The following is a 23,762-nucleotide window of genomic DNA, read 5'->3' on the forward strand; positions in this document are numbered from 1 at the left end:
ACGACGCGCGGGCCTTGGTCCCGTTGAACTGGAACCCGGCGGACACCAATGAAATCGTATTAATCAGCCACATATCCGAACCCCCGTAATTCCGCTATTCCTCGGCTGCACTACCCCTTTGGCGATCTATAAAACACGGAGCATCCCCGTCTGACATGCTGCCCTGCTAACCTCAACCCTAACACCCCAATTGATCACCTACAAGAATAGATAAGATGGCATCCCACTTCACCAAATCAACCTTACACTCCATGACGCGCACAGCCCTGAACACCACCAAAACCAGAGCATTTCCCTGCCAAACCCAATTGACACGCCAATTCACAAACACGCCCATCACCAAATCCCCAGCCAAGATGTCCACCTCCTCCCTGATCTCTCTAGCTCAAAACAGACGCACAATCTATACATTAGGCAAAACAGCCCCAATCCAAGATGCAGAGTCCAAGATCGAAGAACTAGTCAACCAAGCTATCCTCCACGTCCCCAGTTCCTTCAATACCCAGTCAACACGACTGGTCGTCCTCCTACATGGCGAGCACGACAAGCTGTGGGATATTGCAATCGAGGCCTTCGGTGGACTAGTTGAGTCTGGCAAGGTGTCCAAGGAGATGTGGGAGAATCAGACATTGCCTAAGTTGAAGGGGTTCCAGGCTGCTTATGGAACGGTATGTATATGTACATGTTTATACACTGCTTTTGGTATCGTCTGGTATGGTTGATGCTAATTTTTTGTATAGGTTCTCTTCTTCGAAGACCCAGCCCATATCAAACCCTTCCAGGAGAAATTCCCTGCCTTCAAGGATCATTTCGCGCCCTGGGCTGATCATTCGAATGCTATGCATCAGTATTTCCGTATGTACTCACCTTTCCTGTTTTTTGCAAGTGATGCAATACTAACAATATGACCAGTCTGGACCGGCCTCGAAGCTCTAGGCTTCGGCGCAAACCTGCAACACTATAACCCCCTCATTGATGCGGGTGTTGCCAAGCAGTGGAATCTGCCTACTGAGTGGCGGCTTGTTGCGCAGATGGTCTTTGGTAGTCCTGAGGCTGGGCCTGGGGAGAAGGTACAGAAGCCTATTGAGGAGAGGGTTAAGATTTTTGGAAAGTTGTAGATTTGTGATGGAGATCGGGTTTAGAGATAGATATAGAGATAGACATATTGAATAGAGTGTCTACCTGATAGATCAACGTGTCTTTGGTGGTATCAGATCTTTGACCATTTGCATTAGTCTACTCGCAAGTATAATGAATCGTTCCTTTATATTTATTCGCTAGTATCAATATCTATTCATGAGGTTATATGATGATACCTTGGACAGCAAGCTCGTGAGTCGAAGAACGAAGCAATATAATGAGAGACTAGACCAGGGTGTTATACATGCAATCCCCGGGGCCAGTTAAGCCAATTTAATCAATGCAAGTGAATGTAGACTATCCTGCCTGCAAAACGATTGGTGGAGAATGAAAACTAAGATATACACAACGGAAGAAATTGTCCAAGACCACTCATCAAACCAAAGAACGCAAACTCAAAAGACGAAACAGTCCTGCTCCAACTGTCTACCTCCCCAAACGATACCACAAGTCAGCCGGATCCCCGAGGCACTCGCCAATGGTAACAGCTATGAAAAGAGTCAGTTCTAGTCAAACACCAGAAGAAGAAACTCACGACTCAACCCCCTGCTCTTAACCTCCCCAAGAAGATTATCAACAAGAACAGCAACAGTATTCTCATGCGAATCATGCGCAAGTACAACATTCCCTCCGGCATCAAGCCCAACCTTGAACCGCTCAAAACTGCGCCAGCTCGTGCCTGGATCATCATTCTCATAATCCTTCGTGTCAATGCTAGCGCCGATGACATGATACTCGAGGTCGGTCATGGCCTGCAGCACGACTGGGTTCATGTACAGATATGGAGCGCGCATGTAGGTTGGGATGAAGCCGAGGATGTGCTGGAATGCTTCTTCCAGGGCTGTCATTTGGCGGATTATGTCTGGGTAGGGGAGTGTATCCAGTGGGAGGTGGTTCCAACTGGGAGGGAGGTTGGTTAGTTTAATTGTCAGAAGAGGGTGAATGGGGTCCATTGTGCATGTATATTTATCTGGAAATGTGAGGCAAGTAGGAAGTGGTACAGAGCAAAATGAACGGTGGAGACTGGAGAAGGAATTATAACCTCACCTATGAGACCCCAACTGATGCCCCTCGGCAACAATCCTCTGAACTAAGTCCGGAAAAGCATAGATATTGCCCTTATTCTGGCCGTTCAGAAAAAAAGTAGCGCGGGCACCGTGGACTGCGAGCGTATCTAGCATTTGGGATGTGTAGATGAATGGGCCATCGTCGAAGGTCAGGGCAATTGTACCTGGGACCGTGCAGTGGGTGATTGAGACACCGAACGGGATGGTGGATGTGTGGAGTAGATCATTTGTTGTTTTGATCTGGGGGAGATGGACGGGGAGAGGGAGAGGGAAGGTGGTTCTGGTGCTGTTCGCGCTGATGTTGAAGGTAGGTGTTGTGTCTGCATTTTGAATTGGGGAGGCGTGGACTAGAGCTGCCAGGGCGGCCCATACAAAGTGTTGTAAACGCATTGCTGATCAGTAGGTAAGGATATGTTGGGAGATGTGAAGTGGAAGAAAGTGTGGGAAGTTGGGAGGCAGCAAGTATAGCTTCGTGGCTTCCGAGGTTGAACAGGATAAATTTTGCATTGAAAAGATTAAACACTAGGTCCTAGACCATTCGACTTCAACATATATGAATACATCTGGGTTTAAAGGTATATCAAAATCGCAGGATAAAACATTCTTCTCGCTATTCTTCATCCAAAGAGAGACGAGTGAGAAGACAGAAGAAGAATCCACCAACAGACAATCAATTTAGCCCTTACGGGTGCTCTTCTTCATGGAACGTCTCTGGCCCTTCTGAGCCTCACGGTCCAGGAACTTGCGCTGCTCGTCAGCGCTCAGGCCACGCAGGATACGCTCACGTTCCTCTTTCTTGACCTTCTCGGCAGCGATGCGGCGCTCCTCAGCCTTCTCTTCTTCCTCGACACGGCGCAGCTTCTTGATCTCTTCCTCACGGATGTTGCGGACCTTGCGCATTACCTCAGTGCGGAAGTGGGCAGAGGCAACAAGCTTATCGGCCAAGCGAAGGAACTGATTGAACAGAGGAAGAGTGGTGGAGTAGCCGGAGGCGGAGGAAGCGAGGTTAGCAGAGAGCTGAATGCGCTTCTTGGGGACGGTCTCCTCAATCCTGATAAATGTATTAGTTATTGGTCTAATATGTGTTGAGCGTGGGACTTACTTCATGGGCTTGTCGACAGGCTGATCAGTCACGATCAGGAACTCAAAGTCGTTACCAGCCTGCTCAATAGCCTGGCACAACTCCGGAGTGAGGAGAGTATCGCTAATCTCAGCATTCTCAGTCATAACGGTAACCCACGAGGGGAGCTTGGGGTTATCCTTGGAGAAGGTAATAGAGGCATCGTAACGGTCGTTGCGGAACTTGCGCATGTGGCTCTTGTGAACGACAGCCCAGATAAAGCCATCGTAAGTCGAGCTAGGCACCTTAACAGGGGTAGAGTCCTTGTTAAGCACGGGAACCAGGTCCTTCTCCTTGCCATCGAAAGCGTACAGCAGGGCCTCGTATTTCTCAACGGGGGCCTCCCAGCTCTCGAAAAAGAAGCTGAAGACAAATTCCATAAGGTAGGTGATCGGGTTATAACGCTTAGGCATCTTGAGGTTGACATCGAGGAAAGCAACGTTCTGACGACCGGTGGCATAGGCGGCGAACTCGCAAGCCGACTTCTCCTTCAGCAGCGACTCGGGGTTGGCCAACTCAACAGTAACGTTCTCGCCATCCTCAGGGGCTGGACGGGCAATGCCGTCGAAACCGACGACGGCGAACTCTTTCTGAAGGGCAGGGCCGTGGGCCTGGGCCCACGCCTTGGCCTTGCTGCGGTTCTTGCGCGCGCCCCAGAGGTGGAAGAGGACGATCAAGAGGATAACGGGCATGATCATGCCCTCCTGCTTGAAGTCGCTCAGAGATGTCCGCTCCCACACACGGTACCATGCTGTATAGGGAACATTGGCGCCGAGGGTGTTGGCTGCCGGCACGGTGGTCGTATCGGCGAGGAGGGACGCAGGTGACGGGTTCGGAGCTTCCACGAAGTCGGCGAAATCTAGATTGTCAGCGCCAGCAATTGAGCAGAACTTTGAGACGCACCATCATCAGGTTTGGCTCCAGCAGAGCCAAACACGTTCTTAAACATGCCCGCCATTGTCGATGATGGAAGAGAAAGGAGTGGGAAGGAATCGAAGAGGTCGAAGTGCGGAGCTAAGTTCCTCCCGGGTCTAGCGCGGATGTCTCCAGCTTTTTTACCCGCTCAAGTACGGGACTTCGGCATTTTGGATATTTCGGACATTTTAGACATTTAGAGACAAATGAAATTCATGTAAACCTCTAACTAAATCCCTTACAAAATGCTCAGTGAGTGTGGTATCCTGTAAAAAAAGCAGCTCACGAAAAACGCCCAAAGCTGCTCGACGACAGAACCCAATTTTGTACAATCCCGCTTCAAAGAAAAGAAAGAGTCAAAATAAAACAAAAGACAGAATCCAAGAATTAAAAACAGTCATAAAAGTCATAAACGCTCGAGACTTGCTCGACCGGAGAATGTAGATTGATGGTCACTCAGTGGCCATAAGCAGGCGGAGGAGTATCTTCATGTTGACGGCTCCAAAATCCGCTACATGCGCTGGTCATCAATTTGTCTTCGCGCATACGACGAGCGATTTCACCGGCTAGCCTCTCGACCAGAACGGAGTCAACGCTGTCAGTAGGCTTCTCCTCCTTGGTAAACGGAAGGGCAGAGGCGGGCAGAGGCGGGCGCGCACTAGATGAAGGGCCCGCTTCAGCCTTTTCATGAGGGTATCCACGAACGGTAGCACGGGGAGTGGCATCAACATCTTCCTTGGATCCACGAATAGTCTCCAGGGAGTATGAGAGGTCACCGTCCCGTCGCTGTGTCGGGCGAGAGAGACTGGCCCTGTGGCGTTCAGGGATCATTGGCAAATACGAATCTGCTTCGGGGGCTAACGGTGGGGTGACAGGATCATCCGACTGCTCGCTCACGATAGGCAGAGGCGCCGAGGCGATAGACGGAGGTCGGGATGATTCGGTCACCACGCTCTCGTCGCTCACGCTCATGGCGTCATCAGTGGTCTTAGGGCGACGCAGATCCACAACGCGCTTCTTGCGTCGTCGGGAGTGCGCCTTAGAGTGACGGCCAGCGCCTAGGCTGAGACCATAAGTACTGATCGTATGACCCGGCATAGAGGGTCGACTTTGCATGGAAACGGTGCTGGCAGTCTCATGAAGGGAGGACATGCTGCCGATTTGAGAATGGGTACGCGAGAGAGTCGGGCTCAATGGAGAAATCACACTCGAAGGGAAGTCGCTGGTGTCAAAGGGAGAAGTCCAGGCGCGATATACCACTTCCTGGATAGAAGGTGTAAACAAGGATAGAGTTCGTTGCGAGTCCGTAAGAGCAGCCAGGCGAAGGAGGTTCTTCTGCGAGAAAAGCGAATGAGTTTCGACCGATGAATCCAAAGATAGTGATGCGATTTCAGACTCGTTCAAGGCATTTCCGAGGGAATCGACGGGGTCCTGAGGGGGGCTGGCCAACGGGTCTTGACCAGGGCCTTCAGTGGTCTGATCGGTGTTATCGGCTTGTTCGTTCATTTCCTCCCCGGTGCGGTATTCTGGAACCCATAATCGGAGCGAGAGTCGATGGATGATTGCTGGGAGTTCGTCCATGAACAATATCCGGAGCTGGGCCTCAATTTCTTTTTGTAGGAAATCGCGCACAAACGGTATTGAATCGAACGTGGATGACACTTTAAGTGACTCGAGCGGATCATTGCGAAATACGACGGTTATTCCTTTTTGCTTAGAAAAGACGAGTATCACAAATCCAGAAAGTTTGAAGTCGGACAGAGTGATTTGTAGAGGTATCGTGAGCGGGGTACTAGTTCGTGACAGGGTCAGTTAGAATTCGAAACATGACGCGCTATATACATTATCGACTTACGCAGCAGCGAGAGGTACTGGCGATGCGAAATTTGGGCGTGTGAGGAGAAAAGTGTTAAGCGGGTTTGCTTGGACGCGGGTCTTTAGTGTGAGAAAAGCGTCGCCGGTATAGGACATCTTAAAGATGCCGCGAAAACGATCTTCGGCCAGGTCTCCGATCTCAAGGATCTCTAGTTCTGGTGGGATAGAGCCCAAATTCAACTCAGTGACGTGAATGTCGTCGACGATGATCGGAGGTTTGGGCGATTTATTGAGCGCAGCAGTGAGCAGATCTTGGGCGCGAGTGTAAAAACTCGCGTCCGCCATCAAAGGCGACCAGTTGAAGTTGAACGCCATGCCCGAGCATTGGGTATTAGGTGGATGTAAAAGTTGAAGGTAGAATACAGAGAGAGGCGTTGAAAGGAGGCGATCAGCAGGAAGAAAAACTGGTTCCCGAGGGACTCGCCCCGATCACGCGCGACAGTCGACTCCTCCAATCTCACTTTTTGACGAGTCTTGTATTGGTTTTACTTGCAGATATTGTTCTTGAGTGCTTCTGTCTTTTTCGCTGCTTCTTTATTCACATGCTCCTCTCTTTTCATTCACTTTGGTCGCATTCAAAGTCACGGATACGTCACAGTGTGTCTTGCATGGGCCTCCACCACTTCCGGTCAGCCCCGGCCTGAAGCCCACAGTGGGTGACATTGGGACCATTCACGGACGTGGGATAGCGGGTGTTGCATGTACCTAGCCCTTGGTCTACCAGACTATTTTGGACTATAAAAATCTGGAGAAAGGGGTGCCAGAAATCATTCTATACGAGACATCTCGGGCCGGAATGAGCTACTATACTGTAGATCACGGCACACATGAAGTTCAGCCCACGTTCGACCTTAATGTGAGGAGGACATTTCAATATCAAACCACATGGGAGCGAGACATATTGCTTGCACAGGGAGAGTTCGGACGTGTAAGGAATATAGAGTACAGTAGAGAGTACTGTAAATGTTCGCAGATGTCTCTTTTTACCTGGTTACTTTTTTGAGTCAATGCTGTACCCCTTCCCCTGAGCGTCCGGCTATCAGTTTCAATTGCACACACATGTAACTGTCGCATGGTTCTCGTGGTGTTCCCTGCAGCTTCGATCACGGATCACGTGACGATATCCGCTTTGCTCAGGCAACCTTGCGCTAGCCGTATTAGGTTAAACATCAATACTGAGCTCGCGGCGCTCAAATTCCTGTCTGGCACTTCGCACTGCCCGCCATCTCCACTTCCCAGTTGTAGAGCTACCGACATCAAACTGATATATCAAGTGTATGCTATCACTCTGAGAAAATCAATCCAGTCAGCTAGTTCACCCTTTTGTTTGAAGGTCACGCGACAATGGAGTCCCGATCCACGACCAAGTCGGTCACCCAGAGACGAGTCTATGGCAAACGCAGAGCCAATACGCCGAGAGCAGTGTTTGACCAGGCTAGCCCAGCTAGAAATATCACACCAAAAAAGGCCGAAAATGTTTGTATCGATGCGGTCGAAAGCCTGGAAGCGAAACTGGCTCGAGTAACCATCGGTGAAGACCAGGCCTCCCAACCCGACGAGAAGACTGAACGTGAAGAAAAGGGGGAATCCAAGCAAAATCATCCGTTATCTGACACCATTTCGGAGCAATCGAGTCCTTGTCCAGAAACGGAGTCTCCGGACATCTCGGTCACGCCATCCATCGAAAGCACCCCAGAATGCCCAGAATTGAAGCAATTTGAATCGATGATAGAGGTCAGGATATGCAAAACTGCCACAGCTGATTCTTCAGACGCCACCTCAGAGTCTGCTAGCGGGGACCAAGGAAAGAGAAACGCAGCGGAAAGGAAAGCCCCACGAAGGAAGATCTCTGTCTCTCGACGGTCATCAGGGATTGTTCATGACAACAAATTCAATGATTATGTTCGCTCAATTCTTGACGAAGCACTGGCTCCAATTGCTGCGCAAAGTATCCAAAAGTTCAGCTCATGGGCCTCCCGGTCTGCAAACATGTTCGACGTTGCAAAGCTAGCCGAGGGCTCCTATGGTGAAGTATACAAGCTTCATCTGCGCGAGGAAGCCTGTCGACCAGTGGTATCAAAATCCAAATTGGCCAAATTGAAATCATATGGCGATGGAGTCTTCAAGGTCGTACCTCTGCGAGCCAAGAGTGGTCCCGGATCCAAGAAATTCACTAGTATTGATGAAATTGTCGCTGAAGTGAAAATGTTGAAATACCTTGACCCAATTCCTGGGTTTGCGCGTTTCAGAGAAATTCATGTCGTTCAAGGCCGTTTCCCAGAGTCATTCCAGAATGCTTGGGACCACTATAAGAAAACCAAAGATGACTGCATGAACCCTAACCCATCCAACAAGAGGGCATACCCTGATACCCAGCTTTGGGCAATCATCGAAATGGATGATGCAGGATGTGAACTGGAAAAATTCGCTTGGTCCTCGATTTTCCAGATCTATGATATTTTCTGGGGAGTCGCCATGGCTTTGGCACGTGCTGAGGAGTACGCCCTCTTTGAGCATCGAGATCTGCACTTGGGCAATGTTTGTATCCGCTCTACTCGACGGAATGGCTGCATGGATCCTCCCACTGAGCAGGACATTACGAGTCAGTCGTGCTCGAGTGGCTTTGGATTCAGTTCTATCGAAACCACCATTATCGATTACTCCCTCTCTCGAGCGGAGTTGCGGTGGAGCGACGACCCCAATGGACCGATTGAGGTTGCATCGTCGGATTTGGACAAGAAACAGTTGTTTGATGCTGTTGGTCAAGATGAGGATGAAATTATGCAACGAAACACCTACAGATAGTATGTAACTCTATACATCTGATCTGTGCTTTGATACTGACTGTGATATCTAGTATGCGCGCAACGCTTTACACTGGGGACCCAGCAGAAACGGGAAAGCCAGCAGATATTCCAGGAATTTGGGCTGAATACTCCCCACGCACAAACCTTGTCTGGCTACTCTTCCTGCTCCAAAGTCTCTTCAAGAACCGCAAGCCTGAACCAGCGTTTGATGTTCCCCAGCGAAAGGCTCTCGCGCCTTGTTCGCCAAACAAGAAAACAATCAAAGCTGAAATAGCCAATGGAAAGGATCAGAAAGTGGCTAGCTCCTTGGTCAAAGAGCAACAGACTCAGGCCTGTATCTCTCGTCTCAAGTCGACACTAGAGGATAGGTTGAAGTCCGTCCTTAAACTTCTTGACTTGGAACATGGCCACGAAGATATGTGCTGTGCTGCTGATTTGGTGGCATATGCCATGGACTCGCAATGGCTGGGAGAAGAGGATTTTTTCTGATTGGTTACCCCGCATTTGATAAGCATTGGAAAATTGGATTGAGGCGTTTTGATTTTCCTCGATATACCTAGGGCTAGGAGTTTACATACATCTTGTTGGAGTTGGAATTTGGGCATTCATGTTGTTTCGAATGAATCGTGAACCAACAATATGAACATGAAACATCACCCCCATTTCTAAATACCAGCATGCAAATAAGATACAAAAGATATTGCTCAACATGAAACACGATCTACCCATCTAAAGGTCCAAAAATGTGAATGCATTGTATTCCTCGCCAGAGAGCAAGCCGAAACAAGGAGCCCAAGGGATCCCAGTCAACGACTCCATCCCCCAACATTAGCAAATGAGAACAAAAGTCAATTAAGCTATCTCTACCTCTCCCATCTAATCCGAAGACTTCCAAATGAGCGACTTCTGTAGTCAAAGGATAATAATCCCAAGATCAAAAATTTTAAGTTAGAAGTTATCATCACACTGTGAACCCAAGATGCCAGAAACGAAACCAAAGCAGTCGAAACACTTTAGATATTATCTCCAGCACCAAAAGAATTAAAAATTAACAATTAGGAAAGGGAAGACTTGGTCGCTTTTCGCTGGATGAGAGGTTTCTCACGTAGGGTATCCGCAGAATCATAATCTGTATGCCGCACAGGTGGACGTCCTAAAACAAAAAGATCTGTGTCTCACAGGGCAATAGCGTCACCGGCACGGTAGAGTTTGATGTTGAGATCAGGCCGCTTCCAAAGAGCGAAGGACTTCTGCTGAGTCCAGTTGATGGAATCGGGGAGGAGTTCCATGTCAAAGGTCCAGAGGAACTTGGCCAGGAGAAGGCGCATTTCGGCGTTGGCGAGGCTAGTTGGAATTGTTAGTATATTGTTTCAATGTATGTAGGGGCTTTGTAACTTACTGTTGGCCGAGGCAGTTCCGGGGTCCGTATGAGTATGGCTGGAAGGCGTCCTTGTTGTCGTTCTCGAAGCCCTTGGAGTCGGCGAGCCAGCGTTCTGGAATGAAAGACTCGGGCTTCTTAAAGTGGCATGCTGCGTTGAAGGTTGAGAATAAGGAGATCGATACGGAAACCTGTGGGTTGGAGATATCAGAATTCATATTCCAGAATGGGGCAACGTTAGAGAGTTAGTTGTGTGTGGAGTTGTCGAAGACCAGAGCATGAGTCAATGTCTGATCGAGACAAGCTCCAAATTAGCCACTTCGTGGCACACAGCACAATATATCAGCAACGAAACTTACATTCTCAGGGACAAATTTGTCATTAATGATAGCTCCGCCTTCAGGCACAATGCGAGGCAACATAGACGGGATGGGAGGGTAAACGCGCATCGTCTCGGTCAGGACAGCATTCAAATAAGGCAGTTCAACAAGAGAAGTCAGTTTGATCATGGGCAGAGAGTTGAATGCACCACGGATCTCGCGCAAAAGTCTCTCGTACTTATCACGGTTGCGAAGGAGATAATAAGTACAACCAGACAGCAGGGCAGCAGTAGTCTCACTACCAGCAAGAACAAAGACAGCAGCATTAGCATCCATCTCCTCGGGAGAGACGCCCTTCCCGTCAGCTGAATGCTTGAGAATATACGAGGTGAAATCAGGCCTGGTCGTTCCATGGGCAAGACGACGACGGACTTTCTCAACGCTCAGGTCGAAACTGGCTTGGCGCTTTTCAAGCAGATGCTTCGGCACCAGGAACTTTACCATGGGGGCGAGGAAAGGGTAGAACCAAAAGACCTTGAGATAGGCACTGGCTTTGACGGCGTCCAAAATGATCAGTACCCACCAGTGGTAGGTGCTGTTATCGAGACAGCCGAAGGGCTCGCCGAATGCAAGATCGCCGATTAGGTCGAAGGTAGTAAAGTTGAACCAGCGTGTGATATCGAGATCTTTTGAGGCGGAGCTACCCAGGGTTTCCTGCAGCTTACTGATGAACATGTCTGCGTATTTCTGGAGGATTTCCTCCTGTGCGCGCAGAGCTTGGTTCGAGAAGGCGTGGGTCAGCAAACGGCGCATCCGGGAGTGATCCTCCTCATTGGCTGTGATGATTGCGTTGACTCCGTTCGGAGTGGGTGCATACAAAGCCGGGTCCTTGAGGAAGATTTTGTGTCCCTTCTTGCGATGGCCGTAGATGTCTTTCCAGGCTGTGGCAGCGCGGTAAACTAGGGCATTTGGGGCGATGCGAACCACATCTCCGTACTTGTCATGCAGGGCCTTCATGGTAGAGTGCTGTTTACCCTGGATATCCCAGAGAAGGTGAACAAGAGGAGTGATGGCAGCAAGCTTGGGTCCGGGGTAGCGAGACAACGGGTGGATGTGCAAGTTGTAGAGGATACAACCAACAATGTAAATCAACAGCTATAACGTTTGAAACATGATGAGAACCGTATCTTCTGATTTTGCTTGTTTGTATCATAACTCACCAACAGAAGAAAAGCGGACAGGAGTTTCCAACCAGGCAGGTAGGTCAGGGCATGGCGCCAACCAAAACCCGCAACCACAAAATCGCAAAACATTATGAACTATTAAGACGTAGAATACAAGGCAAAGACGAGGACAACTTCTCTCCAAACCGAAGCCGACTGCTTCAAACGGACTGGCGGTGAGAAGCACCGGATGCAGGAAAGGGGAGAGGTGAAGAGGGAGGAAGAAGAAGAGCAGGGGTCCGGGGATTTGGGATTAGGGAATGGGAAACGGGTATGAAATTGGTTTGCAGCAAGTGAGGCTAAGTAAAGCTAGAGGTAAACTGCCTTGACTCTACGGTAGAAACTATAATGGATGGTTGAAGGCATAAATGGTAGTGAGGATACCAAGGAGTATACCGTTGAAGTTCGAGTTTGGGCCCAAGTTAGGGCAAACGCCTCCGCGTTCAGTCTTATCGCCACACTCAAGACCAACTCATGAGATTACAGGTAGACAGAGGACATGCCCTAAGCAAAAACTTTGATTGTGTTTCATTGCTTGGAATGAATAATGTATAAAACATGTCTGTCATATTGAGGCAGATATTTAAAGTTGGACTTATGTACTAGCAACAGAAAAACTCAACAGGCTTCCAGCAGCCAGACCACCCACAAGTACCATGCTCATGAAGCCACCAGCAGCTGGCCTCTCGTCAGCAACCACCCAATGGCTAGCACCCATCATACAGCTCGTCCCGAGGTACCCATTGGTAGCGCCGAACAGAAATTGCACGGCAAGATAGAAAATATCACTCTTCACAACAGCCCCCTTGCCGTTGATATTGCAGAGCTGGTAGATTGGAATGAACATGACCCGTGTAATTGCCAAAATAGCGGCCGCCTGAGGATACTTGCCTAGGGAAATTCCAGGAATAGCCACACCCATTCTTCCGACTAAATCACCGAGGTTCCACAGTAGAAACGCGATAGGAATAAAGACACTGGAGTCATAGATCTGTGAACTAGTGGGATCATTAACAGATTGAATTTCCGCTGTGTAGACAGGGAAGACCATAGAGACGAGGAAGCACATGAAAACAGCGAACGCCAAGAAGCGCAGCTTCACGAACAAGGACCAAAGACTAACAGTCTTGGAATGTTCATGCTCATCAGCCATAGACTCGTCGTCCGCTCTTGTCACCTTTTGCCTGGACTGAGGTTGGTTCCTGAGCAGATAGAGGAAGCCCAACAGCGCAATCACCGACACTGCCATCGAGGTAAGGAAGTAGACAAAAGCCGATCTGGACGAAGTCGTCTGCGGCATACTCGGGTCTTGATCCTGGCCCGGGTCACGATCAACGCTGTCTCCTTTCGACGGCACAGCGAGTACGGAGATGATCTGAACGATACAAGGCAGCACACCCGCAACACCCTGTCCGCTCATAATTGCCTGCATATACTCGTCTCTTCCATATCCAGAAACGTACGCAAAGACACCGTTCTGGTTGATACCTGTTGCCAAGCTTGCTCCGAAGACCATGACCATTAAGAAGCCGAAGTACGTCCGCGCAGACCCATCAGTAAATACGACGGCGGAGAATGCCAGAATTGTGAACACAGCGCAGTTGATCAACAGCGAGAGCATTATGCGCCATGGGTATGATGCGTTCTTCTGCAGCTTCGCCAGGATATAGGCGGTCCCGAGGTTGGTGACGGTTGAGACTGATAGGATAGACGGCTGGTAGTGCAATTTCGTCCAGTCATCAGATTGGAATCTAGTATAGAAATATGGTGCTGCAGCAAGGAACATGTTCCTAAATCGTACTCCACGTTAGCTTCATGGTTATTCGATGAGATGCGCTTGCTCCCGGTGCTCGAAGGCTGGATCCCACTTACCAGGCCCACAGCATGGAAATGCCAAGGAGGAAGAAGATCCCATATTCTGTTCTTGAGAACTGTGGTTCGTCCTGTCGCTGCGTTTGTGTCGTCCCATCGGCATCCTCCGCGGATTCGTTGATTGGCTCATATGCCGTAGGACGGGCCATGAGGCTGCGTATCCGGTCCATAGCTGATTTTCTCATGGCCTTTCTGGTTACAGAAAGACAGTCTTGGGGTATCTAGAGGGTTATTCCATGCCAGGGAGCTGTAGGTTGGCAGATGATGTCGGAGGTCCAGCTGCGCTGTCCGGATGATTCATTACTAAGCACGACATGCAGCCCGCTTATGCAGGCAGGCGATCTATAAAACCGAAATGCGCTTGATTATAGAGGTCCATGAAGTGGGATTTTATACAGAAGCTGATGTACCTCATATATCAGGCATCCATTTTGCTCCCCTCTGGCATTTTTTATTGGAAATGTTTAAAGAGGCCTTCCCAACCGCCTTAGGCAATGTCATTCCTGGGCAAACGAGATCTACCAAACCATTTCATTTACTACACCAGGAGTCAAAAGTCTGTCACAATGCCATGAAGCATCAGACGGTTTTCATACGAGTAACTTGAAGCTAGTCTACCATTTGATGTATTGTTTGTGTGTTAACTTGACTTCTCTTTTTTTTCACCTCAATCTTGTCCATTTTTTTAGTGTCTTCGATCGATCTTCCATGTCATGCTCTATGTAAGCTCTAATATAGCAAGCGGTATACAGGCCATCTCGGGGTCATCTTTTGAAAAGAGTTCACATGTCTTCGTTTATGAGGCTATATATCAAACAACGCTTGACATCCCAGCCTATCCCTATTCTAACCAAAACGCCAGCCCTCTTGCGTGAGTGAAAAGACACCCGCTATGTACCAATACAGCCACACATTTGACCGACAAAATGCCCGAAATATAAGAACGAAACGCTTCAAATACCAAAATCAAAAGATAGTATAATATAAACCATCTTAGAAGGAGATGCCTCCACCAAGGAGGTTGCCCCAGTTCCCACCAACCCAAATCCAATTGCCCATAGAGACCGTAGTTCCAGACTTGGCAGACTGAGCCAACTCAACCAGCGCTTTGAAAGCGTTACTTGAAGAAGAGGCATCACTGGTAGAGCTAGAGTCCGAAGTCGAAACAGATGTGCGACCAACAGCGTTGGTAACATTGTTCAGGCTGTCGACAGTGTCAATGGCCGGACCGCGGTTGAAGAAATCGACCATGATGAACGTCGGCTGGCGGCCCTTCCAGGCAGACTTGCAATCCGAAGCCGCAGTACCCAGGTTACCGGTTCCACCAGAGGGCGCATTGGTTGTTGCGACGTAGCTGGCGTTGGGGTACTCGATGTCGAAGGCTGACAAATCGTTTGAGTAGAGGAAGTGGTTCATCAGTGGGAGGAGATTGGATGAGAGTGCGGAATCGAGATTGCCTGAGTAGGTGGATGGTCGGTCGGGTTGACAGCTGAAGTTGGAGGCGGAGGTCACATCGTAGGGGTTCTCCCAGACGTAGGTCCATTCGTCCATCAGGTAGGGGTAGGAGGTGCTCGCGTCGATGGATGAGATGAACGTGACTAGACGCTTGCCATCGTCGATCATTGTTTGGAGGGTTGGCCATGTGCTTGGGGCGGAGCTTTGGGAGGTCGGCTCATAGGCGTAGTCTGTAATGTTTGCTGTCGTGAACTCGGTGTTAAGTTCAGAGGCGGTCGCGCTGTCAGAGTTGACAAGAAGGATTGTGACGACTGTTGTCCGAATGTATTAGTCTTATGCTTGTTTTTAGGGGATATTCGCGCATTCATTTCACCTTCGTTGGGGTTGTCATCTAGCCAGCTCTTGATGTCTGCCAGCCAGTCGCTCAGCAAACCCGCGTCTAGAATGTTGCAGGAGGTATGGCATAGTCGCCATTCTGAGTTGCTCTTGTGGACCTGGGCTGTTACTAGCCGGACACCGGCTGACAGCTGTGTTGGGGTGTCGTAGTACCTAGCTTGCGTTAGCCTGAATATTGCGGAGCCTAAATCCGGGGAACATACTGGTCACCAGCGACCGAGTTACTGGTACTTGAGTCGCGCAGGAATGGACTATCGTGAGCGCCGAGATGTGTAATCTCGCCATAGGTCTTGGAGCAAAGGTCGGGCGAGTTGTTGCATGCTGTCGTACGCTTGTGGATCACTGGTTTCGCAAGGACCGCGGGCAGCAAGGCCAGGAAGTTGAATGCGCGCATGATATATGAATTTATAATTGTACCGGATATGAATGTCAAAGGTGTAAAATATAAAGGAGTACAAATAAGACAAGGATGTAGAACTTAAGAGGGAGAAGAGTGACAGATTGTTTACCAAGGCCGCGTTGCCGTCTCAACTATTCTTAGATCGTGGATCTGCAGTGCACTGCCATTGGGGCTCGGCGCACTTTTTACTTGCGACTCCAATTTTGCAGGCTTACGCATAGTCGATTTAATAGTCTGGGCACTCAGGCAACTATTATTTATTAATCACGGTGGCAACCCTGACGATCTCCCCTGTCTCATATGAATATTATAATATACGTGTCCATGGAGGCTCAGTGTCCATAGGGGTATTAGATTCATTTATTTACAATTACATGCTAATGTACAGTGGACGCCTGACGCTTCATAGACCCTTCAGGGACAAACGTATACCAGGAGCACGTCGCTTGGCTCTAGTTGATCGTGGTGGATTCACCAGTCGCTCCCAATCTTCCTCCATTCCATCAAAAAGAGTTGGGTCGCCCCAGGCACGGAGCACGTCATCCAGAACCGTTTGTAGTGGGTAAGGATTTCGACGCCGCAACATACGGTTCATACGCCGTGCTGAAAGGACAGGATGGCTGTAGAGCATGGCCATTCGGTGTCGAACTGCTTGTGAGATCAAGCGTTTATCAAGACGAAGACCTGAGGCTTCCAATTCTCGGAGAAGGATGAGGCCTCGAACCCAAGGAATGAGTTCTTCGTTCGTCCTAGGATGGGGAATGGTAAATCGTGACTGTGTTGTGTCAAGTACCCGAAACGTGAATCCCCAGGACACAATAGCAGCTTGCATCTGGGGTGTGAAGACCAGATCGAGCATTCGTCGATCATGAGCATTGGCCTGTTGCGTAGGGTCAAGCGGGGATCCAGTGGACGGGACTTTTGCCCGAGGTGTCTGTTTGGTGGTCCCGGCATATTGGCAAACGAGCCACTGGCAGCAATCCCGGAGTTTATCCCAGTCTGCCCATGCGTTTGCCATGCCGAGTCGCTTGAGCATCTCCACCCAGAATGCAGCACTGACATAACCTCCTGCTGGAACCACACGCTTCAAAATCTTGAAGATGAAAAGGACCTCCTCAACCGCGGAGAGGCGCTGGCCCGGAGGCGGACGGTGGTTCATTCGGCGTGGGGTGAGAACCTGCTCAGCCATAAAGTCCACGCTATCTTCACTCAAAGTCCGACCATTCAGGGCTAGCTCGTCGGTAACCTTGGCTGCTGCACGCAACTCCCAAGCTGCGATGTGCTTTCGAAAATGAATGTCGAAGAGATCAGGCGCCCCGGGGTGGAGTTCCGTCAAAATTGCCAGTGTCATATTATATAGTCGCCAATCCCGAGCCATGTAGTAAGACACTAACATTGTCTCCTGCATGCGCACGTCTTCGAGAACATCGGGGTGTTGGTCGCTGCGAAGGATATCTGAAAGAAGAATGTCGCGGTTTTGCGCTGCGAGTTTCTGAAGCAAGCGCGCAAACATGGAATCTCCCACGGAGATCCCAGATTGTTTGAGAGTTTTGAGCTTCTCCAGAATATCTTGGTTGCCATGGGCTCTAATAGCCATCTCGCGCAGCGTACGTGGGCCAATTTCTGATACTCCGAGCATCTTGAGTCCACCGATAACCATGTCGAAATTGAGCGCACGGGTAGCAAACATCTTCGCGCCTATTTCATCTTTGAAAGGCTTCCCTTCCTTCGTGCTTTTTTCGTTGGGTTTCGGGCTGGGATCTATTGGACCGGGTTGATCAATCGATGCTTCAGTATCAAACCGCTTTTTGACATAGCCACGAAGCCTGTTAAACTCTTTTCGTCGTCCAAATTTCTCCACAAATTCAAGCAGTGGTTGTATTTCATCGAGACTTTGCGGATGGTCTTGCCGCCGCGCGAGGAAATGATGCATGGAGATTGCGCCCTCTCCCTGGCCTTGCTGTATAAGCATAGCAATGGCCGGGCCATAAACTTTGTGATCGGGGGTAGCTGAGCATATCGATTGGAAGGCCTTCAGTCCAGGTGTCAAGGACTCCTGTAAATCCGTAGTTGCCAAGTCCATACCAGCTGGAAGAGACGATAGACGGATTGCCGATGGAAGAATCTGCATAATATCACTTGCGCTAGCAATATGAGTTTTTTGCAGCTTTTTGTGGCATTCAAGCGCACGATTCGGTTTGCCTTGGTCCAGAAGCCCACCCACAACCCTCATATACAGGTGCGGCCATCGATCGCCTTCGCGCTTCCACAGATTGACGGCATATTCAATCAAACTGTCAAGGTACAGCTCCCGTCTCAGTCCTAATTCCACGAAGCTCTGCCAGAAGAAGTCCGCCTGTTCTCCTGTAGTTGGCAGTCGAACCCCGTCCAACCGGACTGTCAACCCTTCCCATATTTGTAACGTGCCATTGTCACCGTAGTGGCGTTGGCGGTATCGAATAAGCTCCTCCCATAGATCAAAATTATGTCGAGATTCCGGGTGGTCCACTAATCGCGTTCCAATGCTGTTGAGGTGTCCGACGTCTGATTCGAATTCAAGCTTTTCCGGACGAAGTGATAGAGTTTTGGTATGGCGTGGTATTTTATTTGGTGATTGCCTTAATGCGATAGGTACAGGATCAGATGTCTCTTCATCCAGAGATTCAATATCGTAGATCGCAAAGCTGAATGGCCGTTTCCCTCGGCACAAGTCTTTAAGCTCAGTTCGTGTCGGATTGTTATCGGGTTCGTCGAGTTGCGTCGGCTTGGTGCCTTGTGAATGGCATCGTAAACACCTGTACCTAGACTCTAATTGCTCAATTCCGATCGGTGTTGCTGTGAGGGTATCAAGGATCGAGACGGCGGACGGCCTCTTCAACAGTCGCAGAAGCGCCGGGCGCATGAGTGGTAAGGAGAGGATGATCGGGGGAAACAAGTTTCGACGTCGAACATCCTTCTGCGAGCTCCCGGCAACAAATTGAAAAGTAAGAAGATTGTTTTCGAACAACTGTAAAGCTTCAAGCACTTTTCTGGAAAGACGCGCTTTCCCCTTTTGGGACGGCTGACTAGACACAACGTCTGATTCGATCAGGTGATGTTCACGTGACGTGATTGACGTCCCTGTCCCTTCCGGCTCTTCGTCGACATCTCGCCATACTGCGAACCTCCAGTCCCCCCTCCTTTCTTGCTTCCAACCGCCAAAATGTTCCGTGCTACCAGCTCCCGCATGGCCGGGTACGTCGCTCCCTTGAATCGCCTTACAAGTCCCCCGCACACAAACCCGATTATGACCGTGCGACCATCGAATTTCACCTCGCGATCTTCGGGTCCAATTGCGATTGATGTTGCTGCGGGGACAAATTATTTCAACCTTTTACGATAAACTATACTGATTACTTTGCTCCTTCTAGCTTCGTGTTCCGTGAGAACCGGGTGCCCTTCTACCAGCGCCTCTTCCAGAACCACGACGGCAAGCGTCAATGGTGGAAGGTCAGTTCGACCCGGAATGGGCACATACGCCCTCAATTGGGTATCAACAATATCTAACAGTGGAAATGTCTCGCAGACCTCTCGCTCCAGCTATATCATGTACCCCTACCTGATCTCCGTCTACGGTCTCGGTGCTGGTGAGTGGGTCCTTTTTCCGACGTGGTATACTCGCGTACATAGAGCTAACATGACAATAGCTACCACCTATGCCATGGGCCGCATGGTCTTCGTCAGTCTTTCCCAACCAATCCCTTGTCCTGTATCGACAATCAGGATGGGTGAATATTTTGACGTGCTCGCATACTGACTTTTCAATAGGGCCACAAGACCTGGATCTAATGGACCAGCCATGAGGTTTGGCTCAGCGGAGAATAGATGATGCCACTATCAGCTCCGTTGGTTGTGAAGCTGTGTTGTCAGTTGTTTCTTATATGGTGTATTTCTACTCCAGGATGGGGTTAGATTGGTTGGCAGCTACGCAAATTTGGAGCTGTACATATGATCAATTCAAGCGCCAATTCAAGATTGTTGCCTCGTATCCTTTTTCTCTTTATTCCTCGCCAGTTGTTCGGGCTACCTGTGAACTGATTACCTACTTGGTCGGTAGATAATGGCACCCTTTCACCAAGGATCTGCCGATATGGGAAAGCTTCAATATTATGTTCATTGTCTACATTTCCTGCGCAGTGTGGATGCTGATTGACAAAGAACAGAATATTGATTCATGTCTTAGTGCTAACACAAAAAAAAAACTGCCCGAGATATGCGCAATTGACGATACCCACTAAGATTATCAAAACTTGCTTGTCTCCTTCGACAACATGATAGGACACAAAATCCTATTCATGCCAATTCCCACGATGTCGGCCATGGAGTCTTTTCGACGGTTCGACATGCTCCAGGATACAAAGTGCGAATGATGGGTTGCTGGTCATGAGGCCTGCGAATTGAATGCGTGCGCGGAGTCTCGTCAAGTTCTATCCAGCGTATTCGAAAAGCCACTTAGTCATTCTATTATCCTCGTCCAGAGAACTCAATGCTATTTTCAGAGCATCCAGGAATTTATCTCCACTTACTCTGGCCAAGCCAACGACTCGGGCTTCATAATTTCCGTCATGGTTGACCTCTTGATTTTCGACCCTTGGACGGTGAGGCTGGGGGGGGGGGGGGGGGCATGGCAATGTGTGATCAAGGCTCAGAGTGTCCCGAACCGTGAGAATTGGAGGAATCTGGAATGAGATATGAACATGGGTGTGAGAAGCCTTGTGGATGTGAGTAAAGGTGGGAGAGCTTGACCTTGTACCTCGCCAGTTAACAAACGACGTTGCTTAAGACTCTACATGGACAGCCACAACTACCGTCTACCCAGACGCACGACGAACCACTTGTAAGAGACAATTAACTACACTAGAATCGATCATGTACTATTTCCTGGTAGGTGGGAAGTCTATCAGAGTTTAGCTTCTTTTCTCAAGGATCTGAGTGTTGAAGCTACTCCCAGGTGCTTCCCTACATTCTAAACGCAATAGTCAGAATCGTAGACAGCATCTATCATCAATACATTGCCATACCCAAATGAAAATGTAGAAGAGAAAGATCTTCGCGTATTGTTACATAGCTCTAGCCCATTTAATCTGATCAACAGTATCTGGCGCCCCCGCCAGACCCTTTCTGATGTTTCAAACCACTTTGATATCTGAACTTCCTAATTGGGATGAAGACCTGCTGAGTCAGCTGGATCTCACAGCCCTGGATTGACTCCGACTGAATAGACTGGAATCCAATGATACACCCCACTAACTGACTGCTTTTCTGTTTTCGAAAACGGATATTCTGTTGAGAGGGCACTCCGCGAGCATATCCTCATTGGAACAGAAATCGTGCATTGAGCCCCTGAACCACTGCGATGTTCTCTCATATGGCCGTCACAATTGAGAGCTATGCACCCTGACAGCTGATTCCCGTGATCTGAACATGGAAGAAGACCAATATGCATATTCCGAGCGACCCGCTAAGCGGGTTCGTCAGGCTTGTGAGCCTTGCAGGTGGGTATTCATGCGACTTGATAATTTATTAGTCGTTGACCAAGACTCTTAGGCGGAAGAAAGCTAAATGCCCCGGAGAGCAGCCTGTCTGCTCACTCTGTGCCAGGCTACGGCAGCAATGTCTATATGCCGAAGAGAGGCGCCGGTTACCACCCCTCGAGGAGCAGTCGAGGGTCAGCGACGCAGACAATCGAACGTCTAATGTTTTGGTAGTTTCCTCTCCGTGTAATTCACAAATAATGTGGATCATTTTAATATGCTGACTCTCCACTAGGAAGACAGAATGCGAAGTCTTGAGAGTAAACTTGGAGAGATTCTCGATGTGCTGGGGTAAGACCATTCAATATATATATCATGGCCAATGCTGACTGGAAATACCAGCAGCTCAAGAGGTGAAACACAACTGCCAGTTGAACAGCTCATTCCTTCTGTGACACTGTTAAGGCCAAGCTCAAATGTTACTCTGCCATCATGGGAAGAGATAATGCCCGTTGCGGAACTCTATTTGCAGTACTGTGAATCTCAGCCTCTCCCTCTTTTCCACAGGGCCAGCTTCATCAGAAGCCTGCAAACACGGGATTCTGAAGTCGTCTTTGCCATGCTAGCACTGGCTTATCGATTCTCGTATTCTCATTCTAATAGGGCGGAGTCTAGAAACCTCGTGAATGGGTACGCCGAGGTTGCTCGAGGCTTGATCATGAAAAGAGTCTCAGAGGGACCAGTGGAGCTTTCAACACTTCAATGCCTCTGCCTTTTGAGCTTGGTAGATTTTACAAGTATGAATTCAATACAAGGCAACCTCTCTTGGTCGCATGCTAATACTTCCCATAAGATGGCAACACGCATCGATCCAGCATCCACAGCAGTCTAGCAATGAATCTTGCACAATGCGCCAACCTTGACCAAGAGCCACGGACTGTGGTAAGCAACATAGTTCGCGAGGAACGAAGACGCTGCTTCTGGAGTATATGTCTCCTGAAACGATTACACGGTGGAGAGTTCTCGATCTTAGATATGCCTGAAGTTGGAGGACCACCTTTTCCTCAAAGTCCAGCCCGACCAGCACGACTCCTTTCGCCAGGACCATCAACCGTTGAAATGCGTGGCAGTGACATGCAAGACGATGGAATAATTGCGTATGTGGTAACGATGAGCGAAACATTTTCAAGGACAGCACGATACGTGCGACTTCACGGCCGACCAAGCAATGTCCCACCCTGGTCTCCCAATTCCGAATATTCCAAGATTCTCGCTTTGCAGATGGATCTCGAGACCCGAATGCCCTATATACATCGGTTCAAGCCTGCCAATCTAGGAGAACGAACCCGAGAAGAGTTACAGACGCATCGTGAATACTGGGGTCCTTGGTTCCTGAACCAGTTCATGTATCACACCAGTTTGTGTCTTCTGAACCATCCCCTCCTGCTCTCTTTGGGTCTTCGAAATTTCCGGAATACGATCCCAGAAATCTTCCTGCAGCATACATCCGATTTGATCTCTTCGCACACAACCTGGATCATCCATTTTATCAATTACTTCGAAGAGAAATCCTTCTTGGTTTCCGATCCGCTACTCGGATACAGTGCTGCTGTTGTAGCCACCATCGAGCTACAACTCAGTTTCACAGATAACTCGACAATCAGGGAACAGAAGCGCGAAAGATTCACCAAGTGCGTCAAGTTCGTGCAACAAATAGGAGAAAGATGGCCACATATGGCTCGATTGGTATGAACATCCTCTTCCCAGAAACAAAACCAACAGAAAAACACATTGACCATATTTTATTTTCTCATCACAGGCACACAGACTTCAGCGCCTAGAAGACGCAGTCTCGGCAACCTACCAATCAGACCCAGACGCCCAAAACCAAAGCCTCCTCATTGACCTATCCCGCTTCTGGGAAATCCTAGAATACTCCTCAAACAGCGACATAGACTCTGCCCGACGTCTTTTCGGAGAGTCCCTCTATGCGGGATCTTCTTCGACTGGCGCAGAAGTCTCTCAAACATCTCCTTTACCAGCGCCATTCCGACTGAATCCCCAAGAAGGAGGAGGAGGCACTCCAAAACTTCAATCGCAGCCATTCACTGCCAATTCCGCCTTTCCAACCCAGGAATACCCGGGGAACTCACTGGTCTCGCCGCAAAATTTGACGCTGTCGAATGATGAGTTCTCAATCCTTGCTACGAATTTCTTCTCGCAGGGCCAGGAATTTCTACGTAGTGCGGATAACTGGGAAAGCATTGGAAATTTCTAAAAA

The 23,762-nt window shown here is 49.2% G+C and overlaps 11 protein-coding genes across 11 annotated transcripts; 4 read left to right on the forward strand and 7 right to left on the reverse strand.

The window, feature by feature from the left end:
* Positions 1 to 215: 215 nt before the first annotated feature.
* N7508_001708 (nitroreductase family protein) lies at positions 216 to 1,118 on the forward strand (the record flags this gene model as incomplete). The annotated part of the gene is made up of 3 exons (XM_058459774.1): positions 216 to 668; positions 741 to 855; positions 913 to 1,118. 3 exons carry the CDS (start codon positions 216 to 218, stop codon positions 1,116 to 1,118), a joined length of 774 nt encoding a protein of 257 aa, XP_058323306.1.
* A 448-nt stretch (positions 1,119 to 1,566) lies between these two features.
* Positions 1,567 to 2,597, reverse strand: N7508_001709 (chitin deacetylase; the record flags this gene model as incomplete). Its single annotated transcript, XM_058459775.1, has 3 exons — positions 1,567 to 1,628; positions 1,676 to 2,040; positions 2,188 to 2,597. The coding sequence occupies 3 exons, from the start codon at positions 2,595 to 2,597 to the stop codon at positions 1,567 to 1,569; spliced, it is 837 nt and encodes a 278-aa protein (XP_058323307.1).
* A 285-nt stretch (positions 2,598 to 2,882) lies between these two features.
* On the reverse strand, positions 2,883 to 4,285 carry N7508_001710 (CCDC47 family protein; the record flags this gene model as incomplete). Its single annotated transcript, XM_058459776.1, has 3 exons — positions 2,883 to 3,258; positions 3,310 to 4,186; positions 4,231 to 4,285. 3 exons carry the CDS (start codon positions 4,283 to 4,285, stop codon positions 2,883 to 2,885), a joined length of 1,308 nt encoding a protein of 435 aa, XP_058323308.1.
* Positions 4,286 to 4,698: 413 nt separating this feature from the next.
* N7508_001711 (MDM34 family protein) lies at positions 4,699 to 6,432 on the reverse strand (the record flags this gene model as incomplete). The annotated part of the gene is made up of 2 exons (XM_058459777.1): positions 4,699 to 6,034; positions 6,098 to 6,432. 2 exons carry the CDS (start codon positions 6,430 to 6,432, stop codon positions 4,699 to 4,701), a joined length of 1,671 nt encoding a protein of 556 aa, XP_058323309.1.
* A 1,029-nt stretch (positions 6,433 to 7,461) lies between these two features.
* On the forward strand, positions 7,462 to 9,413 carry N7508_001712 (uncharacterized protein; the record flags this gene model as incomplete). The annotated part of the gene is made up of 2 exons (XM_058459778.1): positions 7,462 to 8,921; positions 8,975 to 9,413. 2 exons carry the CDS (start codon positions 7,462 to 7,464, stop codon positions 9,411 to 9,413), a joined length of 1,899 nt encoding a protein of 632 aa, XP_058323310.1.
* A 686-nt stretch (positions 9,414 to 10,099) lies between these two features.
* Positions 10,100 to 11,935, reverse strand: N7508_001713 (cytochrome P450; the record flags this gene model as incomplete). Its single annotated transcript, XM_058459779.1, has 4 exons — positions 10,100 to 10,268; positions 10,324 to 10,493; positions 10,662 to 11,777; positions 11,843 to 11,935. The coding sequence occupies 4 exons, from the start codon at positions 11,933 to 11,935 to the stop codon at positions 10,100 to 10,102; spliced, it is 1,548 nt and encodes a 515-aa protein (XP_058323311.1).
* Positions 11,936 to 12,440: 505 nt separating this feature from the next.
* Positions 12,441 to 13,887, reverse strand: N7508_001714 (nucleoside transmembrane transporter FUN26; the record flags this gene model as incomplete). Its single annotated transcript, XM_058459780.1, has 2 exons — positions 12,441 to 13,635; positions 13,718 to 13,887. The coding sequence occupies 2 exons, from the start codon at positions 13,885 to 13,887 to the stop codon at positions 12,441 to 12,443; spliced, it is 1,365 nt and encodes a 454-aa protein (XP_058323312.1).
* Positions 13,888 to 14,710: 823 nt separating this feature from the next.
* N7508_001715 (uncharacterized protein) lies at positions 14,711 to 15,962 on the reverse strand (the record flags this gene model as incomplete). The annotated part of the gene is made up of 3 exons (XM_058459781.1): positions 14,711 to 15,483; positions 15,546 to 15,721; positions 15,772 to 15,962. The coding sequence occupies 3 exons, from the start codon at positions 15,960 to 15,962 to the stop codon at positions 14,711 to 14,713; spliced, it is 1,140 nt and encodes a 379-aa protein (XP_058323313.1).
* Positions 15,963 to 16,371: 409 nt separating this feature from the next.
* N7508_001716 (uncharacterized protein) lies at positions 16,372 to 18,870 on the reverse strand (the record flags this gene model as incomplete). Its single annotated transcript, XM_058459782.1, has 1 exon — positions 16,372 to 18,870. The coding sequence occupies one exon, from the start codon at positions 18,868 to 18,870 to the stop codon at positions 16,372 to 16,374; it is 2,499 nt and encodes an 832-aa protein (XP_058323314.1).
* A 300-nt stretch (positions 18,871 to 19,170) lies between these two features.
* On the forward strand, positions 19,171 to 19,796 carry N7508_001717 (cytochrome c oxidase subunit 7; the record flags this gene model as incomplete). The annotated part of the gene is made up of 5 exons (XM_058459783.1): positions 19,171 to 19,202; positions 19,379 to 19,457; positions 19,534 to 19,594; positions 19,655 to 19,686; positions 19,776 to 19,796. 5 exons carry the CDS (start codon positions 19,171 to 19,173, stop codon positions 19,794 to 19,796), a joined length of 225 nt encoding a protein of 74 aa, XP_058323315.1.
* A 1,635-nt stretch (positions 19,797 to 21,431) lies between these two features.
* N7508_001718 (uncharacterized protein) lies at positions 21,432 to 23,759 on the forward strand (the record flags this gene model as incomplete). Its single annotated transcript, XM_058459784.1, has 6 exons — positions 21,432 to 21,502; positions 21,555 to 21,711; positions 21,777 to 21,832; positions 21,884 to 22,278; positions 22,335 to 23,227; positions 23,301 to 23,759. The coding sequence occupies 6 exons, from the start codon at positions 21,432 to 21,434 to the stop codon at positions 23,757 to 23,759; spliced, it is 2,031 nt and encodes a 676-aa protein (XP_058323316.1).
* Between the last annotated feature and the right edge of the window lie 3 nt (positions 23,760 to 23,762).

Source organism: Penicillium antarcticum (assembly GCF_028974205.1).
Source record: "Penicillium antarcticum strain IBT 31339 chromosome Unknown utg000002l_segment0_segment0, whole genome shotgun sequence".
In the NCBI taxonomy this organism is placed as follows: domain Eukaryota; kingdom Fungi; phylum Ascomycota; class Eurotiomycetes; order Eurotiales; family Aspergillaceae; genus Penicillium; species Penicillium antarcticum.